This window comes from Peromyscus eremicus, chromosome 14 (assembly GCF_949786415.1).
Source record: "Peromyscus eremicus chromosome 14, PerEre_H2_v1, whole genome shotgun sequence".
Classification (NCBI taxonomy): domain Eukaryota; kingdom Metazoa; phylum Chordata; class Mammalia; order Rodentia; family Cricetidae; genus Peromyscus; species Peromyscus eremicus.
The window spans coordinates 77,247,828-77,263,757 of NC_081430.1; the positions used below are offsets into that span (position 1 = coordinate 77,247,828).

General features: G+C 39.9%; 1 protein-coding gene across 1 annotated transcript in view; it reads left to right on the forward strand.

The window, feature by feature from the left end:
- The window catches only part of Rad51b (RAD51 paralog B), a 539,444-nt gene that overhangs the window by 17,171 nt on the left and 506,343 nt on the right, over nucleotides 1-15,930 (forward strand). The window contains exon 5 of the mRNA XM_059279928.1: nucleotides 4,786-4,922. Coding sequence (XP_059135911.1) covers nucleotides 4,786-4,922 — 137 coding nt within the window. The remainder of the gene's footprint in view (nucleotides 1-4,785; nucleotides 4,923-15,930) is intronic.

Consider the following 15,930-nt stretch of genomic DNA (forward strand, 5'->3'; position numbering starts at 1 on the left):
AGAGCAAGGCTTGTAAACCCAGATACCTGCAGGTCCTACAATAGAAAAGGGTAAGGTTTACATGGTCAGTAGATGACTTTGGCTGTTGACAGCTGCAGCCGATCTTAATGTTTCTTGCTGTGGACCTCCAGGTCTGTGGAGATGGGTTTTGTCTTGTTCAGTCACAGTTGGGTTCGGGTGGCCCACTTGTGGCTGTAGTGGCGGAAGAAGTAGGGAGCGATTTCAGGTGGGGATCTCTTATGGATGATACACTCATGATTTGTTTGCCCGGCTGACTTCTGTGACGGGCTGTGGGCACCACAAGACTTTAGCATGCACTGTTGATTTCTTTGCTCGTTCTTACTTTAGAAATATACTTCTAATGGTTTCTTTGGATTGTTCACATAGCGTGTTCGGGAAATGCTGTTCAATGAATGGCTGTTTGTCTTCATGCTGTTTGATTTTTATTGTGCAACTGAGAATGTTTGTCATTTCCATATCCTCCTTTTTCCTGCTCTGGTCCACACACACACACACACACACACACACACACACACACACACACACAGAGTAGCCGTCAATATATAATAATGGTGGAGAGAGTCTTGGCTATAAACTTCCACACGCTGACGTTCTGTAAGTTGAGATCCAGTTTTCTTTCACAAGGCAGAGTGCAGCAGCCTTTCTGAGAGTCCTGGCTCTTTATTTTTGGTTTTAGGATTGGGAGAGGTAGTTAAAAAATGCGTTATGTAAGTCTGAAGACCTAATCATATTTTTGCATAATTCTTGAGCAAATACAGACATGTTCTTAGATGTTGGGTCACTAGAGAAAAAGAGAAGTTCCCAGGAGCTGTCTTGTTTCAGGTCAGGGCCAGAAAAGCCTTCATTTTCTTCTTGGCGGATTTCACCATCTTGCTGCCCCAGTCCTGAATGTGCAGAGTTAACTTGGTTAGACGGGAGATTCCTCACATCCTCTTCCACCGTGAACTTCAGGTTGAAGTGAGTTGGTTTCTCTCTCTGTCTCTCTGTCTCTCTCTGTCTCTTTGTCTCTGTCTCTGTCTCTCTGTCTGTCTTTCTTTTCCTTCCTTCCTTTCTTTTTTGAAAAGATAATTAGATTCTCTTTATTGGGAAGAACATGCTTCCTCCTCAAGCGAGTCACTAGTTTTTGCTGTCTTCCTGATATCTGAATGGTCTTCACTACGGATTTTCCTTCAGACGTGTTTGCATTTCTCGTGGAGAGGTGCTAAGGTGTCAGCTTAACTATGTGCAACTGGTTGTGTCTTACAGGGTTTCTGTGTGCAAATGTTTCATTCACTCTGAGTTTCCAAGAAGCAAATGACTTTTGGCTGTTCTGGCTTGGCAGGTTTTTTTCTTTCTAACCACCATTGGGTTGAAGCTGGAAACTGAACACAGCTTGAAATCTTGTGGTTTGGATGCTGGAATTCAGGGCTAAACTGTCTACAGCTAAAATTATTAATGTTGAGATATTTTCCCCCAATAAGTAAACCTGAAAAATAATGAAATCTAACTCCTGGCAGTCCATAAAATTGTATATGGGTGTATATACACATACACACACACACACACACACACACACACACACACACACACACACACAGAGCCAGCAAGAAGAAAAATATACTAAGAATATATTAGAAATAGTTTCTATAGTAGTTTAATTCAAACTTGAAAAAGCCAAAACAAACCCAGATATGATGTTGTGTTTCCCCAGACTGTATGAAGGCAGTTAGTGAGAGAAAATGACACTTAACTTTTCAGCTTTCTAGGTAGATAGTTTAGAAGAGGGAATAGTAAAATTAATACTGTATACTTTCATCGTACCTGATACTTTACTGAATAATTTCATATATGTCATCTAAATTATATTCCACAAAAATCACCAAGCATTTAGCAGTTTTAATCTCATTAAATCAGAGAATATGTCCAAGACCTGGCAATAGACAACACTCATAGGAAGACATCCAATCCTCCATTTTTCCATCCATTCACACTCTAACATGCACACATTTCTTTGGTTTCAAGATTCATGTGTAACTTTTACCAACTGGAGTTTCTCTTGTGACATATAATGAACTAGTTGATCTGTGTTGCCTTTTGTAATGGTAAAGACCTGTGAAGTTTCAGTGATCAAAACGAATGGTTCAGTTTTGATCAATCAAAGGGAGAACACTATACATTTAAAGTATATTCAAAAAATATTTATGACTAGGTGTGGCACATGCTTTTAATGCCAGCACTTAGGAGACAGAGGGAGTTGGGTTTTTGTGAGTTCAAGGTCAGCCTGGTCTACATAGTGAGTTCTAGGCTAGCCAGACAGTGCTTTAAAATAAAAAAATAAAAGACTTTAAAGGGGGCCTATTGAGATGGTTGAGAGAGTAAGGTGCTTGCCATGCAAGCCAAAACTGAGTTCAATCCCCAAATCTGGTGGAAGGAGAGAGCCTACTGGCTAAGTTTCCTGTTTGACCTTCACATGTGGGCTGTGCACAATATGAAATAATAATAATTATAATAATAATAACAACAATAATACATGTGGGCTGTGTACAATATGCAAGAGTAATAATAATAATGATAATAACAATACTAATAATGGTAGAAATAATAAAGATTGTAAAGTATAAATGTTTTTCTAGTATGGTCTAGATTATCTGATTGGCTAAATTCTGTTTCAGAAAATGAAATCCATTAAGAACTACTTTCTTGAGCATATGTCCTTGAGATAAAATGACCTGGAAGGTATATTCTCAAAAATGAAAGACTTCCTGCACATAGATGGTCTTTGTTTTGTTTTTGCAGCACTGGACATGCTTAGACAAGCACTTTACTGCTGAGCTACATCTACTGCCTTCCTTTTACACTGCTCATTTTGAGATATAACGTTGCCTAGGCTGGCCTTGAACTCACTCTGTAGTTCAGATATGTCTTGATTCTTCCTGTCTCAGCTTCCCAAGTAGCTAGGATTATAAGCCCTTACCACCAGACCTGCTAAGACTTCTTGACTAGAAAATAATGTGTGAGGGCACTTCCTGGGAGTAGTAATGTTTAATTTGATAGGAATTTAGATTGCATATATTGGGCTAGAGTTATAGCTCAGCATGAGAATACTTGATTAGCACACATTGCCCCTAAGTTCAATCCCCAATACCATAAGCAAATAATTCATAGATGGCATATGTGTTTGTTTGTTAGTAGCCATCAAGTATTTGCAGTTTTCATTATGAGAAATTCAGAAGGAAAAACACTATACATATTAAACTGTAGAGAATATATATGCAGAATTGTTGGGAGAAAGCATGTTGATGTCTTTGGCTTACTTTGAAATATAAAAGAAAGCAATCCAAAATGTATTGGTAAATAGGTGGAGAGATGGACAAACAGATTAATATGGCATAAGATAGCATAGTAAATACAGTAAAATGGTAATTGTTGAGTGCAGGGGGTGGGTGTATGGATTCACATGCAACTTTTACCGACTGGAGTTTCTCTTGTTGTGACATGTAAAACAATGCATTTTAGCATTTATTCTTAGGCAACTGACAACACAGAAGTTAATTTTAGATGGGCAAAGGAGTATTTCAAATGATACCAGTTTTGCTAGATTTTCTAAAAATCTGAGTTTATTACTATACCATTTACCATAACAAAATATTGGAGGTTGGATACTTGTATATAGTAAAGAGATTTATTTGGCTCATGATATGGTGGCTAGAAGATCCAAATGGCAATATCCTGTTGGTAAAACTCACCTGGCTGTGTCACAAGATGGCAGAGAAGCAAGGAGGAAAATACTGTGTGCAGAACGGGCCTGTGAACTAACACATTCCACGAGAGGCACAATAACCCTCCCGCTCTCCTGTCTGACCCAATTATCTTCCATCAGCCTTCCCATTAAAGTTTCCACCTCCTCAAACTGAGGACCAAGTTCTAAGGGCGTGAGCCTTTGGGAGAACACTCGGGCTGTGAAACATAGAATCTCTGTGGTACTGTCAGGAGATGAGGGCTGATGGTGAAAATCCACTGAAGCACAATTCATAGCAAAGACCGTGAAAGAGCTGTTGAGCTGACAGAAGGAAGAACTTATATACATACACACACACACACACACACACATATATATTATATATATATTATATATATATATAATATATATATATATGATAAACCGCTGGAAGTGGTGGCACATTTGTTTAATCTCAGCACTCAGGTGGAGGCAGACAGATTTCTGTGAGTTCTAGGCTAGCCTGGACTACATAGCAAATTCTGGGCCAGCCAGAGCTATGTAGTGAGACCCTCTTTTAAAATTTAAATAAAGATTAAAAAAAATAAAAAGAGAGAAAGGACAGAGAAGCTATGTGCTATGTCATATCTACCGACTCTGAATGACAAGTAGCTGTGCCATCTGCTGCCTAGAAGATTAAAAGACCCCACCAATAAATGAGTCTTCAGTAGTATTTTCAGTGTTATTTATCAACACCAGTGTATACAGTGAGTGAGTGCATCTTCTAGCCTTTCTTCATTGTAGCTTCACATCTGGTAACGAAGCATAGAAGGTGATTAATTGACCATTTTCTCATTGCCCCCAAAGATATATATCCCAAGGATACACCAATAAGACAAAAGTTAGTTTGTTACATACAGTGAGTGTCTTAGGGAAGTAGGACTTAATTCTCTCCTGGAACCCAGGTTCATTGGATTTTTTTTTTCAACAAATCCTAAAATAATTTTTTTTGGCTAGCTTATAGTGTTTATACAAATTTTATAGATAACATGCCCTTTGTTTTTTAGATTACAGGTCCACCAGGTTGTGGAAAAACTCAGTTTTGTATCATGATGAGTGTTTTAGCTACATTACCCACCAACATGGGAGGATTAGAAGGGGCTGTTGTGTACATTGACACGGAGTCTGCCTTTACTGCTGAAAGGTAGGTTGTTGTATTTTCCATTATAATGCTTTGCTTTTCTAGCTCCTACGCACCATGGGGCATTTATAAATTGGTCAACATTTAATTTTTAAGAACAAAGGGTGCTAGATACTGTTTTTAAAGGGTTTTTTTCTTTTGAAATTGATACAGGAAGCAGATCATTTTCTTCCTCTTCTATCCCCTTCTTATTGGTTTCATTGGGGTTCCTGTGTAAGCTCTGTTTTGTAGAAGGTTGAGAAGAAACAAGATGAAGATGGAGTGCGGGGGTGGGGGGATGTTAAGTAGAAAATGGGGAAGAGGGAAGACTAAAGAGGAAAGGGTAAGCTGTTTTACACGTTATTTCTAGAAGGAAGTAAAGTCTTGGTGAATGGACATTCATCAAATAGGAGATTATGCATACGAAGATCAATTCTTATCTCAGTCAAGATACACTGTAGGTATTGTTTTTGGACTCTTTGTCATTACATCATTATGAACAATTCTCTTCTTTATTTCTCCCTGAGTATTAGTAGATCAAAATGGATCTGATGAGGTATGATATTTAACATGGATCTTCAACCTAGCAGGATCTGGAATTACCTAGGAGACAAGATTTCATGTATGCCCATGGGGGATTATCTAGGTTAGGTTAGCCTCTCTGGTCAGGCTTGAGAAGGATTATCTTGATTAGGTTAATTGAGGTGGGAAGATTCACCTTAAAGGAGTGTGGAACCACTGAGTCCTGGACTGAATAAAAAGGAGAAAGCTACCTGTGAGTGAGTGTTTATCATTCTGGGCTTCCTGACTGTAGTCAGACTTTCTTCTTGGGACCATCAGCCCCCAAATAATGACATGGAGACTTATTATTAATTATGAAAGCTTGGCCTTAGCTTAGGTTTGTTTCCAACTAGCTCTTATAACTTAAATTAACCTGTTTTTTTTTTTTTAATTAATCTATGGTCTACCACATGTCTTTTTACCTCTCTCCCATTCTGTATGTCTGACTTTCTCAATGTCTCACTGGTGTCTCCTGCTGTGCCAGATTTTAACCCGAGTTTCTCTCTCTCCCCAAAAGTCCCATATTTAGCTCTTTATTAAACCAATCACAGTGACACATCTTCACACTGTGTAAATAAATATCCCACAACATTTACCCCTTTTTGTCTAAATAAAAAAGGAAAGGTTTTTAACTCTAACACATTAAAATTATATACAATAAGAACAATTATAACTTGTATTACCAACCTAAACATATCTTTTTAAACCTTAAAACATTTTTTTTAGATAAAAAACTTAAACTTTTATGTCTATCAATCTTTATAAATTTTACATCTCTTTTTGGAAGTTTCTTTTCTGAATTTGGTAACAAAGAAAATGGTATAACTCTCTCTCGTGATATTTTATTTGTGCTGAAATGTGGTGATATTTTATTTGTGCTTTAATAAATAAAGCTTGCCTGGAGATCAGAGAAATAAGAACAGCCATTATAAGTAAACAAAGAAGTCAGGCAACGGTAGCACATGCCTTTAATCCTATCACTTGGCAGGCAGGAATCTGTCTGGATCTCTGTTAGTTCAAAGCCACATACTGGAGACAGAGCCAGGTGTGGTAGCACATGCCTTAAATTCCAACACTAGTTAACCATGGAGGTCTGGAGGTCTGTACAGACAGACAGGATGTGACAGAGCTGGGCAGGAGGAGGAAGTGATGTAGCTGGACAGAGAGAGCAAACCAGATGGCAGAACAGAAAGGCATATAGACGTGGGTAGACAGGATGTAACTTGCATTTGGAAGCTGCGGAGTTGGTGAGGTAAGGTTAGCTGTGGCTTTCCCTATTTCCCTGATCTCTCTAAGGCTTTTACCCTTATATCTGGCTCTGTGTTTTTTATTTAATAAGACCATTTAGAAATTCATCTACAGCTATCTAGTTTTCAACCCCATCAGAGACCTAAGAAGGATAAAATATTACCTGAGTAAACAGGAAGTGCAGATCAAACAACTTTCAAAACTATAGAAACGGTAGAGACATCTGGCTGCCTGGACAGTCACCCAAGGTTCCTTTGCAATGTTGGGGCATCCATCTTTGGCCTACCGGCCTAGAATATCTGACAGACTTTTGTGTGAAACAGGAATTTTGAAGGACTGTCCTACCTTGTCTTGGCAAAATTTGGCAGTTGCCTTCTTTTGTGTTCTGCCTGTCCAATTTGGATAACATACTGTCAGCCATCCAGGCAAGGGCAGTTTTTTGTCCAATGGCTAACTTTGCCACATATGAAAGCAAACTCTATATGGAGGTTCTTTGATGCTCCTCATTTTTTTTTTTTTTTTTTTAAAGCAGATTGGTGCTTCCAGGAGCAGACCTATCTCACTGTCATGAAAAGCCTTATATTATTAAAATATCTTAAATGCTGTATTCTGTAAATCTCTGAAGTGTTTGAAGACCACCTAGCTATCTAAAATATATCTATTTAACCTTGAAAACATACCTAATGTGACTACAAGTTTGATTGTTATAGATGACTAACTACTAACCTGCATTTCCTAATTATCCTAAATAGTTTGTAATAATAGCTTTTAAGGACTAGAACATTACATTTTAAAATGAGCTGCATAGGTACAATACCTTAAATAAGAGTAGAAACATATATACAGTATGTTAAAACAAAAGTAATCTTAAATTTGTATCAATGAACAAAAACAAGAGTACTTAACCATTGTACTTAAATAAGAGTAGAAACATGTATATAGTATGTTCTAACAAAAATAACCTTAAATTTGTGTCAGTATACAAAAATCCATACCAATGTAAAATATTCGAGACTAGTAGTTGTTTTTTAGTTTAAAGGTAGATTCAATAATCTACTCTTTTATCCTATCATTCTTTTATCCCCCTTTTTATCTTTTCAGAAAGAAATCCTTAAATTTAACCTCCTTTGCTTAGTTTTTTTCCCTGACCATGACCAATAACAATTTGCAAGTAACCCCTGTAGCATGAATCTTAAAGGTACTTATTAATAAAATCAAACCTGAGGCCAGTTATTGGGGTGAATGCTGGAAGATCAGAGAAGCAGAACAAGCCACAGCCACCTCACCTCGCCAGTTCCTCAGGTGATCCTGTTTCCTCAGACTGGAAGCCTCTCAGTCCTCATCAAGAATGAATCACCGCTGAACTGTGCTGTTCAAAGCCTCAAAGCTTAACCAGCCAAATGCTTCTAGTTTCTGGTCTTCATGCCTTATTTATCTTTCTGCTTTCTGCCATCACTCCCTGGGATTAAAGGCTCACTTCTTGGGATTAAAGGTGTGTGTCATCATGCCTGGCTGTTTCCAATGTGGCCTTGAACTCACAAAGATCCAGATGGATTTCTGCCTCTGGAATGCTAGGATTAAAGGTGTGAGTGCCACCATTTTCTAGCCTCTGTATCTTGTGGCTGTTCTGTTCTTTGACCCCAGATAAGTTTATTAGGGTACACAATATTTTGAGGAACACAATACCATCACAAACCCTGCCTAAATAATGACAAATATCCATAACCCACTGAATGGCAAAAAACAAAACAAAACAAAACAAAACAAAACAAAACAAAACAAAACAAAACAAAAAACCACCCACCCTACCTCTTGCGAATGTGAGTATCATGTTCTTAAAATTACTTCCTGTTGTCTGGGGATGACAGTATCTTTAGGGGATCCTGAGAACATTGAGTTAATGGTCAAGTACTGAGAAAACTACCTGTAATATTTATTGTTCAGTCTCTGTGAGATGGGAAAGTGCAGGGCTTATCTGAAATCCTGGCTGGAATAGTCTGTGAGGCTGGATCATCTTAGCTAATCACTTTGAAGTTGTTCTGAATGCAGATTTTTGAGGAAACTTCGACAGAGGCATTCTGAGAGGCTGGATCACCTGGGCTACTTGTCTTCATTGGTATCTGGTCATTTTTTTCTGAAAACACACAAACTTGTAAAGGTAACATACAAATCTGCATTAACACAAGTATGGAATGTGTGATGTGTACAAATCAGCTAAAGATGATTCTCTGCTTTATATTTGAGCTGGTAAAAGATATCTGTTAACTTTATAAGTCTGTTTGGACTGTATAACCAAACTGTAATATAAATCTCCACCCATGCCCTATGAAAAGATGGCATGTAATAATAAGTCATGAGGATTCTATAGCCAACAAGATTTATCATGTCTCTTTCAGTCTCAGAGCTGCTCCCATATAGAGGGATGAGCATACACATCACTTCTGTAATCTTTCCTGGCTTCTCCCTCGTGTCTGTAGCCAAGATCCTCAGGAGTCCCCTCCCCCATCAAATCTGATCCCTATTAATTTTAAAGGAATTCATAGCTTTTTGTTTCCTGTGGAAACAAAGGCATAACCTCTCTCCCATCACAACACATTTCCTGACTTCTGTTCTGAAGTTAAGACATCCCCAAAATATATAGGCTGGTTTAGTTCAGCAGTCTCTTCCACAATCCAATGTCTCTCAGTAACTGTTCTCTGTTCATTAGCATTCAAAAATTTAAAATTAACAAAGTACCATATAAGGTCCAAACTTCCTGTGTTATAATATTTCCCATCCTTATGTGGCTTATTCTTTTTATATTACTTCCCTCTCTCTTTAAAAACTTTATTATTTTTAAAGCATTTTTTTTTCTATGACTGTCCATACCCAGTTTTACTGTACCTGTTCAGAAGTTTTCTGGGTCTGAACCTGGCTTTACTGGGCACATGCAGTATTCTCTGACCATGTGAGCTAAGCCTTAAAGGGCCAGGCAATCTACCACATGGTTCTGCTTAGCACATGGCTCTGGCAGCTGGCTCCCTCCCCCTTGGGTTGATGAGAGCTGAGCCTCAAGCCTGTAGGCAGCGGCGGGAACCACACCTCTGTATGCCTTCGGCACCAGCCGGCCTGAGAGACTACGGGACTAGTACGTTGCTCTAGTTCCAGTTTGTGTGTTTGGAACTCTTTTTTTTTTTTTAAGCTTTCTCAGGTCCTATGTGGATATTCATGCCTCTACTTTGGACACCATATGTAGTCAGACTTTTTCATTGGACCACCAACCCCAAATAATGATGTGGAGAATTATTATTAATTATGAAAGCTTCATCTTAGCTTAGGCTTGTTCCCAGCTAGCTCTTATAACTTAAATTAACCCATTTTTTAAAAAAATTAATTTACGTTCTACCACATGTCTTTTTATCTCTCTCTCTTATTCTGTACTTGGCATCTCCTGCTGCACGAGATTCTGAGTTTCTCTCTGTCCCCGGAAGTCCTGCCTAGCTATTGGCCATTCATCTCTTTCCTAAACCAACCACAGCGACACATCTTCACACAGTGTAAACAAATATCCCGCAACACCTGGCTGTGGGTGGGATGGGACCAGCTGCCAGGACTTCCTTGCCATGGTGGACTGTGCCCTGAACTGTGCCCAAACGGACCTTTCTCCTTGAGTGGCTTTTGCCAGGTGTCAGCAACAGGAAAGGTAACTGACACACAAGGGAATTTCAGAGCGTACATTTCTTTAGCCGTTTGGGCCCTGTAAGCTTTCTGAACTTCCTCTTCTTCCCCGCTCCAGGAGGGAAGTTTCAGTGTGCAGGAAGTAGCGGGCAGCATGGCAGCAGGAGGAGGCGTCAGTCTTCTGCATTTCTGGGTTTGTGAGGCTGTTTGGCCTTAGCTCTTCCCTTTGCATCTGCCCTTGATTGTATTTTGGATTTTTCGTATTTACTTATTTCTCCATCTTTTTCTGCCTTTATGTAGTGTTATTGCTTACATCAGAGGCAGGGTGGAAAGCAGGTATAATTTTAGTCCCTTTATATTTATGTTAATTGACGCTACGTAATTCATAAGAAGGTTATTTGAGAATGGGGTGAAAACTTACATTGTTTTTAGTTTTTTATTGCCTTTTTCATAGAGCTTGAGAGGTGGGGTGAGGTTGCTCCCACATAGACTAGGTTTTGAGAGCTGGTGAGGGTAAGGTGGAATCCGAGTTGCAGTGCCTATGGTGTGGCCACCTTCTGGAGTCTGCTGTGGTGGATCATGCATGGAGCCTGCTCTTTAGTGTCTGGGTATGTGCTATGTGTTCTGTTGCAGGTCTGTTCAACCCTGTTAGAAGTACAGGAGGAGGTTGGTCAGTGAATTGTGTAAGCTTTCTGCCGCAAATAAACGAACACTCAGAGAACAGTGGCTTGAACAAAATGGGTTCATTTTTCTCACATGTAAAGATCTGATTCAGCTGTTCATTTATGACAGGGACCTAAGGCTGGTTTATTTTAGGCATCTGTATCCATTCTGTGCTTAAGTTAGTGAGAAGAGAAAGGCCTAGCCACACCTTTCATCAGTAAAATATCCTTTAAAAAAATTTTGGTTATTATCTATCTATCTATCTATCTGTCTGTCTGTCTGTCTGTCTGTCTGTCTATTTATTTTTGAGACAGTGTTTCCGAATAGCCCTGGATGTCGTAGAACTCACTATGTAGTTCAGGCTGGCCTCGAACTTGCCTGCCTTTCCTTCTTGAGAGCTGTGATTAAAGGGGAGCACCATCATGCCCCCCTCCCCTTTTAAAGGATACCTGCTTTTCTCATCTTCTTATCTGCTGATGTTTTCTTAGACACAGTAATTCTGCAGATTTCTCACTAGACCACTTTTCTGTGGTAGTATGAGAAATCGAGGGCAAAGATTATCTAGCAGTCATGATGAGTTGTGAGGACCTGTTTGTACCGCTGTTTGAATAAAAATGAGACTCATAGCATGAGGAACTGGAATTGGGTTGGGCCGGTAAGTTTCAATGTTTAACCATAGCTTAGATTCTTTCTAGATTTAGAGAAGAGATAGATCAGGGAATAGGAGGCTCAAAAGGAATTTGAGAAAGTGCAGAGACGCTGAGTTGTGGACACCATCCTCTGGATTATTCAGAAAAATGCCTGTTTTTATTTGTTTTACCTATTAGACATCTGCTTAAAACACAGCATAGTCTTAGATGCCGTAGGGTTAGGTACATCTTGACAATATGGGTAAGTAAATAGTCCACTGACCCAGCTCTGTATTCCAGCCTATGGAAATGTGACAACTGGGAGAATTCCTGTACCTATGAGTTGAGTAAGCATTCTGTTAGGTTTATTGATGACAAGTAGGAGAAGATGGGGCCGGTAGCAGTATTGAGAATGCAGCTACTTTAGCCTGAAGAGTTCTCCTCCAGGGACCTTCACTGGCGGTGGCTGGAATTTGACTCAAGCTGCACCATGAGTCAGCAGGTAGCAGGGCTGGGATTAGGGCAAGGAGGTACTGCATTCTTTAGATGTGAGAGGGAGAGGAGAAACCCCCAAGTGTCTTAACAATAGCTGTATGTATGATTTGTGGCTTGTGGAGTTACATTGCTCAAAGGATGTAATTTATAACCAGGGCCAAAGATGAACTCTGTTTAAAAACTAAGTAAAAGGAAAAGAGCTGGTTTGCTTATTTCTCTTATCTTAAGGAATTCATTTTGTGTGTGAAGTTGTGGGGTGGTTGCTGGTGCGTTATTCAAGTTCATGGCTGAGGAGGGTTGATGAGGTGAAAGCCCAAGGTCACACATGCTTTGCCTTAAGCGTGGTTCATTAGTGATTTGAACGTTCTTGTTTTGAGATGTATCTCAGGAACAGTATTATCTCTGTAGGCATCCATTATAGCTGTTTTGATTTTGTTATTTATTATTTATTTTAGTTCTTGATTCTGTCAAGAGTGTGTGCATGCAGTTGCATGTATAGGTATGTGAGTACCTGTGCTAGTTTTTTTTTTTTGTGTGTGTGTGTCTGTGTGTGTGTGTGTGTGTGTGTGTCTGTGTGTATGTGTCTGTGTCTGTGTGTATGTGTGTTTATGTGCATGTGAACCCAAGATGACGGATAACCTTGGGTACCATTTCTCAGGTGCTATCGACCCCCTTTAAAAAAATTATCTTATGGGTGTTTGCCTGTATGTATGTCTGTCACTTGTGTGCCTGGTGCCCGAGGAGGTCGGAAGAGAGTACTGGATCCCCTGGAACTAGAGTTACAGATGGTTGTGAGCTTCCGTGTGGGTGCTAGGAATAGAACTTGGATCTTCTGGAAGAACAACAAGTGCTTTTAACCACTGAACCATCCCCATTTTTTTTTTCATTGAGATAAGGTCTCTCACTGGCCTAGCCTGGCTCTCTAGGGAGCCCCAGGGACCTGCCTCCCCATGGCTCCCCACCTCTGAGATTATAAGCCTGTGCTATCACTCCTGGCTTTTTCATGAGTTCTGAGGATTGAACCCAGGACCTCACGCTTGTAGAGTAAACACTTTACCAACTGAGTTATCGCCCTAGCTCTTCTCTTCGTTTTTGACACAGTCTTGCTGTATAGCTCACGTTGTCTCCTTCTTCCTTTACAGTGCTGGGATTAAGGCCTTGAGCCACTCCAGCTCTTAGTCTTCTGTAGCTCTTCAGTTCCGCTGTTGTAGCGCAGAAGCAGCTGTGATAGGAAGTGAACAAATAGGTGTTCTAATAAGACTTTATTAACAAAACCAGGTTATTTTCTGGTTTGGGTCTACAGTACGTAGTGTTTGACAACCTCTGTGTACTTATTTAAATGAATTTATGAGATTGCAAATAGCTGCTTCTGAGGGCTTTAATAATGCCATCATCTGCAGAATTTCTGGTCTTTTGTTAGTGGTTTACATGCCTAGTAATTAAACATTTAAAAATTTCTGTGTATGAGTGTTTGCCTGCATGTGTACATCTGTGCAACAGTCCTTGGTGCCCACAGAGGCCAGAAGAGGGCATTGGATCCCCTGGAACTGGAGTTACAGAAAGCTGTGAGCTTTCATGTGGGTGCTGGGTTGAAACCGAGTCCTTTGGTTCAACTCTAGAGCAGACTTAAAAAAAGAGATTTGTTATTTTGTATTTTATGTGTATGAATGTGAGCCAGCATGTGGGTGCTGGGTTGAAACGGAGTCCTTGGGAAGAGCAGCCAGTGCTCTTAACTGCTGAGCCACCTCTCCAGCCCCTTTCTTAATAATTGCTAAAATTGGTTGTTAGACATATTATGTTAGATGCTGGACTTAAATATACAGCTTTAAAGTGTTAGATTTTTGTTTTAATATACAGTTAAGATTATTTTGATTATTTTAAAGCTGGCCCTTCACATTTGTTACAGCAGATCCCAAGTGGTCTTTGAGAATGATTGAGCCTCAGTACTGTGAAGCCCTCTGAGGGCTCCGTCAGTTGCCTAGGGTATAATGAGATCTCTGCACTCCTTGTTGACGTGGGAACTTGCACTGTTCTCATTGTGTGTGGGTTCTGGGAAGTGTTTAGTCTCTGTGTTGTCTCCTGGTCCCTCCTGAGTAGTTTCCTTCCATCCATTATGTGTATTAGTTCTGGAGTGTACCGATCCACAAGTCCCCGCCAGACCTCACACCTCCTCTTTTCTGCCCTTCAGTCCTACCAGCTTGGCTTTCCCAAACTCTGATCTCATCCTCGCTCAGGTCCCACCAGCCTCGCTTTGGCTTCCCTTTTTTGTTTTGTAGAATGGAAAGTGCCTCTGGTGTGAGCCCGGGACACACTTCAGGTTCCTTTATTAGTTTCCTTTCTCATGAGGGTCAGTTTTGAACTATTGTTCAGTGTGTGAAACTGTGATTTCAGATATTTTGTCTGCTTTTCCAGTTGTTGAGGCTATCAGGGCCATTCCCAAGCCAGTTAATCTTTTGTACACAGAAGTAAAAATCGCCCTGTTGTTTTGTTTTGAATTCATTCCATCCTGGCTTTATCTCCTAGCCCTAGAGTGAAATTGATTTTTAAAACTTTAACTCAGTAGTATTTAAAACACAGCTATGTGTTGCTTAATGGTGGTGGTATGGTCTGAGAACTCTGTCACTGGACACTTTGTCCTGTGATTCTGTTACAGTGTCCGAATACTGTCCATTGCATAGTGTGTACTTGTCATGGATATGGCCTCTGTATACAGTCAAGAGACGTGGTGAGCAGAAATAATATGAAACTGCTGCACTGTGTTTTACAGAACTTAAAAGTGCTATAGTAATGATTGCTAGGGGAGTAAACACAACCAGAAACATAGCTGTCCATTGTCATTACCAAGTGTTGGATACTGTGCATAATCGTACATACTGTGCTTTTGCATGGCTGATAACATAGTGAGTCTGTGTATGCCAATATTACTACAAACCCATGAAAAATGTGTTATCCGTGGACAGCATGTCGGCTGTGACATCACTAGGAAGTGGGCCTTTTTCAGTCCGTCGTGGAACCAGCATGTGTGTGGTCTTGTAGTCCTGTTGATTTCTCCTCTTGAGCAGTTGTTCCTTTGAGTGGCTTCTCAGAAGCCGTCAGTCTCTCTTGATTGGATCCCTGTCTTCGGACTACTTCTTTAGTGTGTTGCTGCGTCCTCCTCAGTGTTTCAGCCTCTGAGCCTCGGGGAACCCTAGAACTCTTCTGTCTGTCCTCAGTCCCTGGTATCCATCCAATCTCATGATTTTAACAGGATTCTTGATTGGCACAAGGATCATGGGTTTATGTTCTGAGCTTTCCCTCAACCCCATATTCATATATATTTGCCACGTGACATAATAGCATGTTATAGTTATGTATATATATATATATATATAGTTATATGTTTATATATATATATATGGATAACTTGATATATCTGAAGATGAATTCTGGATTCCCCTTAAAAAAATAGAACACAGGAAGAACACCAATAACTAAACTCCTGACTGAATCTCCATTCTTCTAGATATTCATCCAATTAATCGAGTTCTTCCTGCTCCCCCTTTGAATTATGCTTCAAATCCAGGTACTCTAATTATCTGAGGTATTGTTTCCCTAGGTCAGGTCACCATCATTTCTTGTGTGGACTGAGATACTTGTTCATCTTGTTTTCATCCTTGCCCTTTCTATAGCCTTTTCTCCATCTGACATCTAGAGCAAACTGCGCGTGCGCGTGTGGATGTGCGTGTACATACGTGTGTGTGTGTGTGTGTGTGTGTGTGTGTGTGTGTGTGTGTGTAGGA